This window comes from Gymnoscopelus microlampas (assembly GCF_963454915.1).
Source record: "Gymnoscopelus microlampas genome assembly, chromosome: 22".
NCBI lineage: Eukaryota > Metazoa > Chordata > Actinopteri > Myctophiformes > Myctophidae > Gymnoscopelus > Gymnoscopelus microlampas.
Genome location: NC_139959.1, coordinates 18961179 through 18978115, shown reverse-complemented (window position 1 = coordinate 18978115; position 16937 = coordinate 18961179). Strand labels below are relative to the sequence as shown.

Sequence of the window (16937 nt, the reverse complement as noted above, 5' to 3'; positions counted from 1 at the left end):
CATCGATTCATGTTCTGCCATGAGCCTGGCTACTGCCTGGAACCATAACATTCCCCTCGCGGGTTACAACGGGGGGGGGATCGCGCATCGTGCATGACCGTTTTTCCCCACAGTAAACAGATTCGGAGATATAGGCGTTTCAAAGTAGGAAATAGACAGGAAGCGGATGGGGAAAAAAAATGTGTTTCCGGTGAGCGATCTGGCACTTCCTTCGCAGGATTACAATGGGTGCTCCCAGAGCTGCTCTAGCCCCGCCCGCGCGGAGAAAAACGAAAAAAACAAAAAGAATGAAATCACGGTTCAGACCGTGTTCGGCACCGAAGCTTCGGAACCGCCACTATGTAAACACACGATTCAGACCGTGTTTGGCACCCGATGTGTTAATAAAGTATTCAATCAATCAATAGCTTTGCATCTGCCAGTATGAATGCAGCATAACATTCAGTTATAGCCGAGTGGATCAATGAGCTCCACTTCCCATGGATTCATCAAATAATTCATCACTGTAATTAAAGCTCTGGTCAGGGTGACTGATTGATTCCCTGTGTTATCAATAATCCATACTGTAGGTCTGATCTGTGTTTTATAAGGGTCAGTAGGGGGCCAGTCTAACATGGAGGAACATCGAAAAAACATTATCTTCACTGTTGGGCAGAAACCTTGTGTCTTCATGGAGTTCCGCTTGTGTCAGAAACCTTTTCGTGTTTGTTGTTTTTTCGTCAATGAATGCCCTACTTCGTCATACTACTGTAGTGTCACACAAAATAGGCGATCTAAGCTCACAATGCGTCACATTTTGAGCTTGTAGATCGGCTATTTTTCTTTTTAAAATGACAGTGAACGTAATCTTTGTTTTTTAGAAATATTGAACCAATGAAAAGTATTAACAAAAGCTTGAGACTAAATAATAACTACACAGCTTATCTTTTCCCCTTTCTGAAAAGTAATAGCTTTGGACAATAGTTTTCAATCTGACAGCAAAAATGCAGTTGAATGATTGAATAAGAGGAAAAATAGAGAGGTACAGAAGGAACAGTGAAGGGACACATCTTTGCTGTCGTACAGAAACCTTGCACTTTTTTTGTATTAACCAATGAAAAGTATTAACAAGAGCGTGTGACTAACAAATAATTACATTGGAACAGGTTATTTCTTCCATTTCCAGAAAAGTAACGATTTTGGTTTCTGTCCCAGAGTGACGATAGGCAGTGTGCAGCTGAATAAGATACAGAGGAACAACGGACAAGAGGGCAAGAAGAAATTGGACAGAGATAGTGAAGGGGTGATTATGAGAGACAGAATGACAGACAGGGAGGGAAGAAGAGAGATATACTGCAGAGAGGGAGAGCGAGAGAGAGAGACAGTTAAACTGAAAGCAACAGGAAGAGAGAGCACAGAGAAAAAAGCTGGAGGGATGGGAGATGTGAAAGTGCAGTCTCTCTGTCTCACTCTCCTTCTGTCTGTCTCTCTGTCTGTCTGTCTGACTCTCTGTCTGTCTGTCTGACTCTCTGTCTGTCTGTCTGTCCGTCCGTCCGTCCATATGTTGTCAGTTAGGTCATGGAGCAGAGCCCATTATGCTGCACCTGAATAGAGCATAACAGTGAGTTTCTGCGAAAAGAACATTTGGATTATTAACCATGAACCATCCCAGATAGACTTATGACCTATGCGATTGTGAAACATATATATGCTCTACTAGTGAATGCCTCTCTCCCCAAAATGTTGTTGCTGAAGATGTTTTGACAACACAGAAAGCAGAAAGCTGAGGAAGTAAAGGGTTTATTCTCTGCACAGAGAAACTGCACTGCACAGCACTTTTAACGACCAATGATAATTAGCTCAGACCTACTGTTTCTTTCATTCCAGAGACTGACACACAATAAATAAATAATAAACTGATGCTGCTGATTTAAAATGATTGGTTCTGGGTTGTTTTTCTTCTCAAAATATCTTTAACCGATGCATGTAAATCCAAACACCGGGGTTTCACAGTTTAGAAGGCAGAGAACTAAATTAGAGTCCCTTTGTTGCCAAACCTACAAAGCAGGCCACCATTGTGGTATCAAATGCACCGTGTCTGTTTAGGAGCAACAGCACGCTTTCTTACTTTGCTATTACCACAGTGCCTCTGTGTGGGAAGTGGGAACACAGAAGCAGGGGGGGGGGGGGGGGGTGGAACTGAGAACACTCTATCATGCCTGGAGAAAAGAGTAGATAGGTTATCTATACAGTATACCCTCAATTACATTAATGGGTTTCAATTAACATTGGCCTGGCTCTCACCTCAAGGTGTGGGATGCTGCATGCATCTTAAAGTGATGAACTTGTTTAAAACACCTTTAAAGTGTTCAGTTCTAAAATTAAAACTCCACAAAAGGATGCAGCTACTACATAAATGTATACAATGAAAAACACACACTGCTGTCAGACCAGTCAGTTGGTTTACACTGTGTCTCTGGATGTGTGGACGCAATGATGAAACAAGGTGAAAAATGCCTTCACGTAGTACATTACACTGTATGAAAGTAATAGCCAGCACTCCGAAGTCCTTCTAGCACTTTTAATTCCTATGCGCACGGACAGACTCAGCAAACACGGACGCGTTTCGGCGTCAAGCCTTCCTCAGTGTATGAAGGCTTGACGGCGAAACACGTCCGTGTTTGCTGTGTCTATCCGTGCACATATGAATTAAAAGTATACCAGAAGGACTTCAGAGTGCTCGCTATTACTTTCTTACTGTGAATCTTCGCGAGCCGTGCACCTGGCAAACTGCATTATATACAGACTGAGAGTGCTCGTTTTTTGTTTTCTACATTAAACCGTAAACAGAAGAACATTGAAAACAAGACAACCTAAAGGTGTGCACAACTCAGCTACAGCACCATTTGGTGGACAGATCTGCAGACAGAGTGACATACGGACCAGCACGCAGACAGCTTCATTGCGATAAAGTTGTTTCAAAGTCACTGCTTTCCAGTAGCTCATCTAAAACAACATCATTCTGTTGGCATAACTGCTACCAAATATTAAATCAAATGGCTGCATTTGAGACTTCTCCACCAAATGAACAGACACACACGCGCGCACATACACGCACGCACGCACGCACGCACGCACGCACGCACGCACGCACGCACGCACGCACACGCACGCACGCGCACGCACGCACACACACACACACACACACACACACACACACACACACACACACACACACACACTTCTTTCTTTGTGTAAATTGCGTCAGCTATTGATAGCTGAATGTAACATTGTATATTAATAATGTTTTTTGGTGTCTTTTAGTCCCGTAGGGGATGGGTCTTCAGACAAATTCATTCATTCATTCATTCACTCACTCACTCACTTACATGCGCACATATTCACGCACGCTCCCATTCTCCCATACCTCCAAAGTCCACACTGACATATTGTTTTGTGTGAGATCTCGAGTGTGAAATTGTCTCAGCATGAGGATGATTCACTGTTCAAACATCACATCGAGGCGTGTGCACGTGAACGCACTGCATCAAATAGATGACAGCGAGTTCAACGCTGATCTGCAGTACACACACACACGCGCGCACGTGCACACATACATTTTGGACTTGATGAAGTTCAGGCCCACGTGCACACACACACACACACACACACACACACACACGCCTACACAACCACACTAAAGGAAGCGGTAATTAGGTATTTGTTAACGACCTTCATCTGCCGGAGCCACAGTGGGCTGCAAATTAAGGTTCTCCTCCCAGCAGCACATGAGCTCCCACAGGTTAATGGAAATCTAGGCGCTGTGTGTGTGTGTGTGTGTGTGTGTGTGTGTGTGTGTGTGTGTGTGTGTGTGTGTGTGTGTGTGTGTGTGTGTGTGTGTGTGTGTGTGTGTGTTCCAGGCTAATGGGAATGCCTCACTAATGCCTGGTTTATACTTGGCTGCGCATTGTGCCCAAAAAACGCCGATCTACAAGCTGCTGTTTCGGTCGGCTGTTTTCGGGGCACAACGCTGGGCAGAACTGAGTATAAATCGGTTTTAAGCCTGTGACAGGGGGATTCGCACACAGGAAATGTAGTCTCTGCCAATGCTAATATGAATTAGCACTGCTCGTGACCGAGCAGTAGGAAATGAGGCTTATAGCGGTTAACTTTTTGTGTGCTGCGACAACAAAGCATTAACTGTAATTGCTTATTATGCATTAAATGATTTTGCCGGGGCAGCAGATGTTAACAATATCCTCTGTTCCCAGATCAGATTATTGTGAGATTATTACTTCACACACTAATGGGGGGGATTAGGAACTGGCCATTTGTGCCGTGGATAATTGTGGCTACATTGTAGCAAGAAAATGCAGGCTTCTCAAGGAGAATTCTCTCTTTCTCTCTCCCTCTTTCTAGCCTCTCCTTTTCTCATATAATCTACTCTCTTGGGTCCCATGAACGGACACCCCCCCCCCCCCTCCCCCTCTCTTTCTCCTTTTGTCTTTCTCCATTCACAATGTTCGGACGCGGGGCATGGTGGAGATGCATTGTTTCTGATGGCTAGAAGAGGAGATAAAAGGAGCCGAAAGCTCCATTGGAGGTGGCTCCAAAGTCAGAAGGAGCCCCAAGACAAGCTACGTGCTTAGCCATGTAGTTCGTTGTGATTTGGTCTACTTCTCTTCGAAATCTTGCAATAAAAACACGGAATCTCTGTACGAACGTCTGTTCACCTATATCTCCGTCCGAACGACCGACTTCAAATTCGGTGCGCACGTCGCTGACGACCCAAGGGAGTTGAGTGCATGGCGTCGATTCGGTCGTAAATTCGGTCATCCAGAACCGCTAATCCAGCCACTGTGCCCATATATAGGCATAAATGGACATCCAATTGTCCAGAACAATTGTGGTTGGATCGGCGCCATATACTGATGACATAAAACGGACACAGACAGACAGGTACAACAGGTATTGCATAACGGGGTGTGGCACGCACTACCAATTTGCATTGTTCCAGACTTGCATCGCCGATCCGACCGCTACGTCCATACTGTATATAGGCATTCATGGAGTTCCGCTTGTCAGAACCACCGATCCGATCGGTATGCCCATATATGGGCATAAAAAGGACACAGACAGACAGACGGGTACAACAGGTACTCGTACTATGACCACGGGGACAACGGGTAACACAAAACTGGGCGGGGCATGCATTCACAACTTGAATTGTTTCCGACTTGCATCATTCCCGACTGTGAGTAGGCCAGTGCCGCCGGTCTAGTATTATAAAATCTTCAAAAAGATCAGATCTACAAGCTCCTTGTAAATCCAAGACATGGTAGATCAGCCATTTTTGCTATTCATTGTACAGTGAAGTATATACTGGAATGCAACTATGTCATTTTTTTATTTGAGCTAAAAAGCATTATTTTACACTTTGGCTATTCAAAAATAGCAGATATACAAGCTCATATAGAGATTGTAGATCTGCTATTTTTGAAAAATCGTGAACATGTGTGCAAATTGAATATATATTATTTTAAAGCGAACATTTTTAACTCAAATCTTTGCTTCTGGGGGTCCCTGGAACAAAACATTTTGAGATGGGGTTGGCGGCCAAATACATATCATTTTGGTGGTCCTTGACATGAAAAAGTTTGAGCACCACGGATATAGAAACATTTTTCAGAAAACTGTTGGGATAGAAGACATTTGTAGAATCGGCTTCAGGTCAATGGGTTAAGGAGTAAATTCACCATATCCGTTTTTAACAACTGACTAAACGTTTTTAGTCCAACTTGTTAAATGTCTTTTTTAAACTCCAGTCTGATTCTTTCAGACAGAAGACACCAATGTGCTCATCAGCAGCAAGCAGCAGTGTCATGCTCAAGGACACTTTGACACAACACCGGGAGGAGCTGCCAAGGGGTTAAACCGCAGACAGCTGCTCTGTACCCCCTGATACACTGTCCTCAAGCAAGGGAATGAGGTGTGTGTGTGTGTGTGTGTGTGCGTGCGTGCGTGCAACTCAGGGTACTTTAAGACCTGGTCTGAGGCTTTGTCAGATTCCCGACAAGGCAGGAGAGGAGAGGACTCTCTCTCTCTCTCTCTCTCTCTCTCTCTCTCTCTCTCTCTCTCTCTCTCTCTCTCTCTCTCTCTCTCTCTCTCTCTCTCTCTCTCTCTCTCTCTCTCTCTCTCTCTCTCTCTCTCTCTCTCTCTCTCTCTCTCTCTCTCTCTCTCTCTCTCTCTCTCTCTCTCTCTCTCTCTCTCTCTCTCTCTCTCTCTCTCTCTCTCTCTCTCTCTCTCTCTCTCTCTCTTTTAATTGGTTAAATCCACTAGTAAAAATGATCTACTACTATATTTGAATACATTTAACACATTCGAAAAAATAATTAATTCCCCGTCGGGCTTCTCACAGCTGTGCATTAATTGATAGCCAGGTTTGGTGTACGTGCGGATCACAAAGTCAACCTGTCTTCTCTCACGACAAACCCCCACATCGCTGAGTGAGTGTAGCTGCTGCCTGCTTCACCACTTGTGTGCGTGCGTGAGTGTGTGCGTGCGTGCGCGCGCACACATGTGTGACTGATGGAACTGCAGGGATACTGCAGAGGGAACAGAGTGATGGAAAGAGAGAGAGCCAGGAAGGTTAAGGAGAGAATGGAGAGAGAGAGAGAGAAAATAGAGAAAATAGAGAGAGAGAGAGAGAGAGAGAGAGAGAGAGAGAGAGAGAGAGAGAGAGAGAGAGAGAGAGAGAGACGGGGGGGGAGCTTGGTCAAATCACCAGAGTTGCTGACTGATGGCGATAAAGAGAGGAGAGAGGGAAGGAGAGAGAAGAGGAGAGAGAGGAGAGAATGAGGAGATTCAACCTGAAAACGTGAAACAAGCCTGCAATTTATCGCTTTATTTAAAACTCAGCATTTTCAGTGTGAAATTGTTATTTTCTTAAAAGTGATATATGATTAGGTCCATCGGGCACATTGATATCACACATACACATACACAAATGATACCAATGTGTTCAACAGAGGCAGAGAGAGAGGGGGGGGGGCATCTGTGTGAATCTAATGAGTTGCTTCTACTCTTTTGCCACTGATTAAATTGCAAAAATGAACAACTCAATCCCTGTCGATCTGGAACTCCATTTATGGATATAGCTCACTCATTATGACATCATTGGGGTGACAAGAGCCAAATAGAATATATATAAATAATTGCAGTCTCAGAGAAGGGCCAGGTTAAGTCTGGTTGTCCCCTTGTACTTAGTAAAACATACAGGATTCCAGCAGGTAGCCTCTCAACACAAATCACCATCATCCAGACTTATACTCCAGACTGTGCTGCTCACAACACGAAGCCCTCCTTTGGAGAACACGGTGGCAGACATCGCTGGTTACGTTCTTAATCATCCTGTGGCGGGTCCTAGTCAATCGCTATCTACATTTTTACGCTCTCCTTTATGAAAAATGAACCTGCGTGTCCAGTTACAATGCAAGAACCTACACGAATACCTTGAGGAATTGAGTCCAGAGATTCTGGACCAGTTGTACAGCCATCCAGCCACATGTCTGGCCGTCTACAGGGAGTTGCCCTCCTTAGCAAAGATTTATGTGATGCGTATGCTGTTCCTAGATCAGCCGCTTCCACAGGCGGCGGTGGGTTTGTGGGTGAAAAAGGACAGTCAAAAGGACCACGATGACTGTGTCTCGGTTCTGTCGCGTCTTCGACTCTGGCACAGTCAGAGGTCGCAGGATGGCCTGCAGGGACATATTGTAAACCCGGTATTCAAAGACAACCTGAGGATAGCGTTGCTTGGGGGGGGCAAATCGTGGGCAAATGATTGTAGTAGTCTGGGCCCCGATCAACACGCACGTGATGTGGACAGTTTGGACCGCTATGCCACGGAACACTGGGAGATGATCCTGCAGTTCATGGTGGGCTCTCCAAGCGCCACGGTCAGCCAGGACCTGGCCCAACTGCTCACGCAGGCAGGTCTCATGAGAAGTGAGCCAGGAGAAGCCCCTTGTATCACCTCTGATGGTTTCCAGTTTCTCCTCCTGGACACGGCCTCTCAGCTTTGGTACTTCACCCTTCAGTACCTCGACACTGCGCAGTCACGAGGCATGGACCTTGTTGAGATCCTGTCCTTTCTGTTTCAGCTAAGTTTCTCCACTCCCGGCAGAGATTACTCCGTCGAGGGGATGAGCGAATCCTTGTTCACCTTCCTGCAGCACTTGCGGGAGTTTGGCCTCGTCTTCCAGAGGAAGCGGAAGTCGAGGAGGTACTATCCCACCAGACTGGCCATCACTCTGGCCGCGGGAGTCACTACCAACTCTTCCTCGTCTTCCACGACGATGGGTGCCACCGCCGGGACCGGAGATGCAGGCTTTATCGTGGTGGAAACCAACTACCGCATCTACGCGTACACAGACTCGGAACTACAGATAGCTCTGGTCGCGCTTTTCAGCGAAATGCTGTACAGCTTTTCGAACGTGGCGGTGGCTCAGCTCACGAGGGAGTCGGTGCAGCAGGCAATTGCCAACGGTATCACCGCGCAGCAGATCATCCACTTTCTTAAGACCAGGGCACACCCCGTTATGCTCAAACAGAACCCACTGCTGCCCCCAACCATTACGGATCAGATACAATTGTGGGAGTTGGAAAGGGATCGGCTACAGTTCACTGAGGGAGTGCTTTATAACCAGTTCCTCTCGCAGGCGGATTTCGAGGTTCTGCGGGACAGAGCCCAGGGCCTGGATTGTCTGGTGTGGCAGAATGTTGCTCACAGGATGATGGTGGTCACGCCGCACGGACACAGTGAGGTCAGGAGATTCTGGAAGCGACAGAAGTCTCACACATAATAGGAGGAGCAGAGGGGAGGAATACAAACAAAATCAAATTAATGGACCGTTATCCTGGATGAGTTTTTCATTTCCTTTTTTTCCCCAAATAATGTATTGAATCCAGGAATTTTCTCTATTTCCTGGCGTAATTGTTCCGCGGCAGCAGCACAATACAAGACAACAGCTTGGGACTGTTGGGGTTGTATTGCATCTTTCCTAAAATGTTATATACATGTGTTTTGTAAGTAAATACAAAATAGAATGCCCGGGTGGGGGGCTCAGGAAGGAGGTAGAGTGGCCACTTGGAAATCAATTTGATGCCTGGCTCCTTCTGGCTTAGTGTCAAAGTGTCCTTGAGCAAGACACTGAACCCCTGACTGCTTCTGATGATTAGTTTGCTGCCTTAATTGCATGGCTTCTTAGACTGTCATGTCATGTGTATGAATGGGTGAATGCACTGCACACTGTAAAATGCTTGGGAGAAAGATGCTACAGTATATAAATGTGTCATTTACATTGGAGCCACGCCATTCCATGATTTGATTTGTATAATAGGCTCTATGCACAGCAGCCATATTATCACTTCCTTCACAGGTGTTACCAATGATACTAATGATGGCTCTGTTCCATTTAGAGTAGCACAGTGGTTCTCAGACTTTTTAATTTCCACGACCACCATAACTCTGAGTGTACAAATGGAACCAAATGGACCCTTATGGGTCCATTTGGTTCTATTTGTACACTCTCAGAGTTACACACCCGTAAGGGGCCATTTGGAACCCCCTCAAGAACCATGAGGGTCCCTGAACCCCAATTTTAGACCCACTGGTATTCCAGAGTGTTTCCAGTGAGCCAACGTGCACAACATCAGCCCCCTGACTCTGTACTCTGGAACAGAGCCTTCATTAGTATCATTGGCAACACCTGTGAATTTCTTCACAATATGGCTGCTGTGCAGGCTGATGCCCATTGCGAATGCATATGCCTCGTTCATGCAATTCCTGCTGTACATTGTCAGAGTAACAGACAGATACAGAAGGTTGTGGATTTATAGACATACAGTATATAAGAGATACTAGGTCGATACACGCTGGGAACGATGCCTGGAAGGGGCGCCAGAACAACTTTTTTAAGTGCGGGGGCCATTAGGGGGAACGAAATCAATCATGACAAGGTCCCATGCAGATATCAATGAACCAGAGTCGTGCACGTTTACCGTTATTGTTGTTTTTGAGCAATTAAAGTGCAAATTAAGTCACTTGGCTGCGATTAGAATACCGAAAATAATTTATAGCCATACTGTCTGCAAAGATAAATAAGCTCTCTCTCTCTCACGTGTATCTCATTGTGACACACACGCACACACACACAAAGCCTGCTTGCAATGACAGAATGTTTTCACGGAACACAATATAGTATCTTACCATGATGCTTCATTTGGACTTGTGCCTTGTCTTCAATAACTTTTGTTTTGGCCTATATGGTTACTCAACGCACATGTCATAAAGATCATTGCTTTGCAAAAATGACTCAGTGACATGAATTCACCCAGACATGGCTGAGCACAGGTTAGCCTATCCTATATTCACCTGTTTCCTAGTCTGTGTGTTTTCCACTTCCTGTCGATTTCATTGTATATCATTGGTCATCTGACCAGTTTCATTGGATTTCATTGGATCAAATCGACAGGAAGTGGAAAACACACAGCCTAGGAAACAGGTGAATATTAAAATTGGCTAATGGGCGGACTCGTCACTATGACTCAGACGTAACCCTGTGACATGCCCACCATATATGGGCATATACTGATGACATCAGGGATCTCCATATATGGGCATTGAAGCAACAAGGACCGACAGGTAAAGAGATCTCCATATTAATATTATTATATAAGTGGTCAGATGGTTAGACTGCAAACGCTTTCAAGATTTTCAAGTGGGACCTGATCCAGAAAAGGTCGAGAACCACTGGTTTAGAGGCCCCTCAATGAATGTACGGTGAATGTATGTATGTATGGTTCAAGAGTTATAGGCCAAAACGTGAAGCGGCCTGATAGCGCCACCACGAGGCAGATTTGACAATTTGGGGGTGGATGTTCTTCCTTGTCTTACTGGGAGCGTACGTGCAAAGTTTCATGCTGATCGGTGCAGTGGTGCTGTTCACAGACAGAGGGGCAAAAACATAGTCTTCGGCCGTCCGGTCTGGCGGAGACAACAATCTGAACAGTCTCATTTATTCAATTGTATTCAATTCCATGTGCAGTGTGGTAAATAGACATGTACTGTATCTGTTCTCACTAACACTGAACACTGACATGCACCATTTCACACTAAGTGCAGTGCCCACTGCCTTGCAGTCTTGAGATCCATTGCCTTACGGTTCTTAAGTGCACATAAAAAAACACAAGACACCTCTACAGCTGGGAAGCTGTTGAGAACAAGAGTTGTATTTCAGTGTCTGTACCTCCCGTCCCCCCGTCCCCCCGTCCCCCCATCCTGCAGGCTTTTTTCAAATCCATCCTTTCATTTTATTCATGAGCCTCTCCCATCCTGAGGCACTGACATGCCTGATGCAAAGCATTTAGTTCTCCCAGCATGATACAGCAGTTATATCGGAAGAGAGAAGGGAGTAAATGAGTAGAGCGATGAACAAGAGGAACGTGGAAGATACAGTATGTGACCTCCAGGGAACATTTGGGTCCATTCTTATAGATGCACTGTACAACACCTTCACTGCAAATGGGCTTAGGTAAAGATGGTTTCTTTTTATCAATATTACACAAGAGGGTGTGCGTCACTGTCATTATTGGCACAGCCTTTCTTTTCCCATTATTATGGCTCTAACTACCATTTAGATGGCTGTGTGCCAGCCAACTTTTCACAAACTAAATAAATATCATACTGTACATGAAAGTAGGAAAAAAGACGCATATTTTTCAAGAACAAGATTTGCACTAGCATAGCGCTGTGTCACCAACTCACCAGCACAGCTGATCCAAAAATAACTTTTTTTAACTGAAAAATGTACACAGTATGACTTTAATCACTGACAGATTGACCGGAGTGACAGCTCTCAAAAAGTAAAAATAAACAGTGTAAAGTCACAGTAAAGATGCAGGATTCATAGGCTCACACATCGAGCTTCTACACTTAAAAGCGGTGTGAGGCAAAGCAATTCAATCTGGCTTCGTCAATTGGGTACTGCTGTTCCTCTTTTACAACAAGCTTTGTTTTTCATCTGTTTCCTCTGCCTGCTGTTACTTAAGCACTACAAATTGTTGAACTTCACAGATGGAAAACTGTTCAAATAAACCTGCAGACAATTGGTCTAGCTAGAATTCATCCCAGTGAGAGTCTAATGCAACTGCATCTCTCAACTGCTGAGAAACAGTAGTCTGATAGACAAGGTTGACATCAACACATCTTTTAACCACTTGAACCCCATATGGTTGACCGGTGTCCCTCAGGGCTCTATACTAGTGAATTTTCTGTTATTGTGTGGAAAGCTTTCGCTAAAAATAGCAGATCTACAAGCTCGTTGATTTGCTATTTTCTGCGAAAGCTTTCCCCAATTTTTCATTTCAATTAAATTCCCCCACATCATGATAATATCAACAATATGAAAATATCGTCTCATATATACAGTACATCCCCACAGAACGCAAAATATTGTGCAGAGCTAAAGCGACACCATCTGTTGTCGTAATGAGATAGATTTTTCATTGTGAATAAACGCATCAACCTGTATGAATGAGACATCAATATGAATAGCTTTGATGTGAAATACTATTTTCTGATTCTTTCTTTGTCACGCCCCCCCCCCGTCGGTGTATAAAGACCTTTATTGTGCTGCTGTGAATGCCGGACTGGTTGTAGACAAGCACAGATCCCTTCGTATACTACTACAAGACACCGTGGCTCATAATGATATAGATACACAACATGACATGGAGCTTCAGTCGGTGCTGCCAATAATCGGCACAAATCCCCTACAATGTTTTATGAATATTGACAATTACGGATTATTTTCCACTAGTCTGCTTACTGAGATTCCGGTGTCGTGGGAAGACAAGGTAGTAATGACTTCCCATGGCACTCCTTTCATATGCAGACACGGTAGTAATGACTGCATATGAAAGGAGTGCCATGGGAAGACACGGTAGTAATGACTGCATATGAAAGGAATCAATTTAAATGCAACGGCCAGCGGAGCTGCCAAGCTGAATGGGTGTACTGCAGCCTGTGTGGAAGTCGATGCCAGAGATTTGTAGCCAGATCCACTATATAGCCTGGCTGACTGTTGTGGGATTTGGGGATTTGAGGTCAGACGTTCTCATAGAAAAGTTCAACGAAGAAAATACAGCACATCACCCCTTGTTCTGGCACACTCCAATTGGTTACCAGTGAAATGCAGTACAAATACTACTGATGCTATTTTCTGCTTGTTTCATTGTCACGCCCTCGGTGTATAAAGACCTTTATTGTGCTGCTGTGAATGCCGGACAGAAAAGATTCTCACATGTTGCTACATTTTTAAAGCCCTAAATGGATTAGCTTCACAATACAAAAACTTCTAATTTCACCTTCTGCACCTAGGTTACTTACAATACGTCATCTTCTCAACAACTCCACACCAAGGAGAGCTGCGAGGCATTTTAAGCACAACATACAGCACCCTGTATATTTAGTAAACTAATACTGAGTTAACCTGGGTCCAACAGGGCTTTGTTTACCCTCTACTCCAATTTCTTTGCTGAAAATAGGCAATATGCAAGCTCACAATGTGTTGCACGCTTGCATTTCTGCCCGCCCTGAATAGGGATGTTACAGTTCAATTGGTTAAAACCACAGAGTACAGCATCCCCACGCTAACCGTTTTCCCTGACACTCGACTGCAAATGTCTTGCTGTGTGCTGTAGAATGGCTTCTATTACACAGTCCTGTGTGCGCACACGCACACGCACACACACACACACACGCACGCACACACACACACACACGCACACGCACACGCACACACACACACACACACACACACACACACACACACACACACACACACACCAGTAAATGCATAAACATCAAAGCGAAAATGTGCTTCATCACCCACACACGTTCACCCACACAAACACAAACAAACTAGGCAGCATAAATATAGATGTAGCCATCAGAGAATTCCCTCTTTTACCATAATATTATGTTTTGCTCCCCAGGGAGGAACTGATTGCTTTTCTCCTCCTCTGAGCCCTCAGAAATCACCTGCCTTCCAGCAGACTGCCAAAATGTGAGATCTGTGTTTCAATTTGCCCAGTGCCCACACACACTTTCTAGTATACTTTGTGTTTTTGATCAAATTCAAAAAACCCAGTAGCGCTAACAGATGACATGTGTAGGGTCTCTATGAGTAATATCACTGTTTACTCAAGATCCAGCACAGATGGAAATATCAACAATGCCATAGGAATATCATCCAGCTTTCTAAGATGGAGGTCTCTCCAGTAGCAAAGATGAGGTTTGTCTGAGTCAGCACTGATTTGTTCAGCTTTTCATAATAAAATATTGATATGCAATATTTATATTGTCGCAGTCGGGTGGAAACCATTACTTTTGAAGAAATGGAGAAAAAGAAATTGCCTATGTTCCAATGGATCCAATGTAGTTATTTAGTCACAACCTCTAATACTTTCAATTGGTTTAATATTTATATATACATACTGTTCGTAACCGCTTTCATTTTTATAATTATTTATTTCTCACATGCATGCTCGCACGCACACGCACGCGCACACGCACACACACACACACACACACACACACACACACACAGAGTTACAGCCTTGAACTATAATATGAGTCACTTCCTCTGCTCGAGGGAGCAAGAGTGAGAGACTTAGCTGTACTTGTACTGTAAAGGTCTGGAATGTAAACGCACAGGAAGACACAGCTTGAGTGTGTGTGTTGTGCGTGTGCGTGCGCGTGTAGTACTGCGTACGTGTGTCTTTTAGGTCCATTTCACAACTTGACATTCAGTCAACTGCAGAAAGCTTCGGTGCTGTGTCAAAGGAGATGCTTGGCGTTGGCGTCCATAAGCAGAATGGAACAAATGCAACGTAATGTGCAATCTGATTGGTTTAACTTCTTAATATGATGGTACTTTCTGTTAAGAAAAATAAAGCATCATTAGTTTCATGACTAAATAGTTTGATTTAATTACTTTCTGCAAATATGTTGTGAAGGGAGTTAATGGGGTCTTTTCAGACGGCACATGTACTGGTGCAAAACCAGACTTGCATGAATATTCAAGGATGGTTTGAGAATATGTACAATTAACAAGATCACATTCATAATATTAATCTCTGTCATTTAAGATGGTCTGAATGGCAACAGAGGTACGTTTTTGCACATTTTGTGCTGGAACACTGAATGTACCACCTCCATTAGAGATCCATCTGCACCTGAATTGAGGAAGGTCAACCATGTTATTTTTGCAGACAAGTGCTTTCCCATGTATCTATAGGCTACCTTCTCTGAGCCTACCCTGTTAAATACCTGGAAGAGGACAACCACAGCCTATCAAGAACAAGTTGCATATCGAAAACATGCATTCAGCATTCTGACCAAACAATCCTGGGTTTATAAAAGGCAGATAAGACGATGCTGTCTGCCAAAGCATCCTGCATATTATGAAACTACTTGTAAATATTGGTAGTTGCGGGGTTGCATTTTCATGTCAAGGACCCCCAAAAATGTAATATTTGTCAGACTGCAGACCCCCATCTGAAAATATTTTATGCCAGGGACCCCATACAAGATTTGTGTTCCACATTTTTCACATTTTCTTCAAGATATTTTTGAAAATATCAGATCTTCAAGCCCACAACGTGTCACATCACGACGCGTTGTGAGCTTGTAGATCGTTTGATGTGGCCGCTTCTTTTGGGCTTGTTTTCATAGACCTGGTTGCTTATTTCTCTCGTAAAATCTGGCAACGCTGGTAGAGGGACAATGTGGCCAGGATGACAGCTTGTCGATACAGACAGCAACGCATGTCTCCAGATATCCAGTGGCCAAGGGGCGACCGGGCATACGAGACACATTCCAGGAATATGTTTGCCTCACCTGCTGGCAAACAACCATGACAGTAGGACTGTGTGCAATGTGCATGCATCATGGACTCAGGCTAAAGACGCATACAGCAGTGCAACCATAGAAGATGAAAGATGTTATTGAGATGCTATTTTAAATGTGTTTTGAATGTTGTATGTATAGTTAGTACAATGTATAGTTAATAAATAAGGTGGTATGTATATCTTGTATACGCAGTACTGAACCAAATATTGATACACACTCAGTTTATGCATAGCTATTTCTTGTTATATTTTGCAAATGCTAAACTGATCAGAGATCAGGGTATATTTTGATGTGTCATTAAATGACTGTTTTTCTATTGGCACGTTTGACCCTCAAGGTTTCAGCCTCCAGGAAGAAACTCAAAATAGTCAGAGAAGACATAAAACACCATAAAAACACCACCAGGGGGCTTAATGAAGTTATATCAACCTCATAGACACATGAAAAACAGAAGAAGTGCAAAACCATGGCACCACCTCTTTAAGGAAGCTCCTTCATTTTCGGAGGGATGGTAACAGGATTGGTTTTCAAAGCATTGGGCGTTGGTTTTCAACTTGCACTGATTGTCAGACACAATGGGTGCCTCTGATACTGTATACATGGGCAGCACTAGTAGTAAACATTTAGGCCTAGCTCCGTTTCTGGTAATATTTGTATTTCCATGGCAAAAAATACACCACAAGCCGGCATTGGCGATGAACCCTGCTCTGGAAAATCCTGCCTGATGAAATTTGAAAAGCTATTTCTAGAGCCCTTCCTTTTTTTGTACAGATCGGGGCCCACCATTGTGAGCCTTGCAGATTAAGCTCTCCCCTTCTAGCTTACTGTATTGTCTGTGTGTTTCTGCTGAGCTGCTAATACCCGAGTGCAAAAGTTACGGCTACTGTCCACTCAGCACCTCCTGTCTTGGGATGTCTTCCCAAGATTTCTTTCCAATTTCGCCCTAGTTTTTTAGGTTTTAGTGAGTTTTGCCGTGTTCTTCCAG

The 16937-nt window shown here is 44.2% G+C and overlaps 1 protein-coding gene across 1 annotated transcript; it reads left to right on the top strand.

The window, feature by feature from the left end:
- Window positions 1–7445: 7445 nt before the first annotated feature.
- LOC311038800 (general transcription factor IIH subunit 4-like) lies at window positions 7446–8840 on the top strand (the record flags this gene model as incomplete). Its single annotated transcript, XM_084048407.1, has 1 exon — window positions 7446–8840. The coding sequence occupies one exon, from the start codon at window positions 7446–7448 to the stop codon at window positions 8838–8840; it is 1395 nt and encodes a 464-aa protein (XP_083904533.1).
- Between the last annotated feature and the right edge of the window lie 8097 nt (window positions 8841–16937).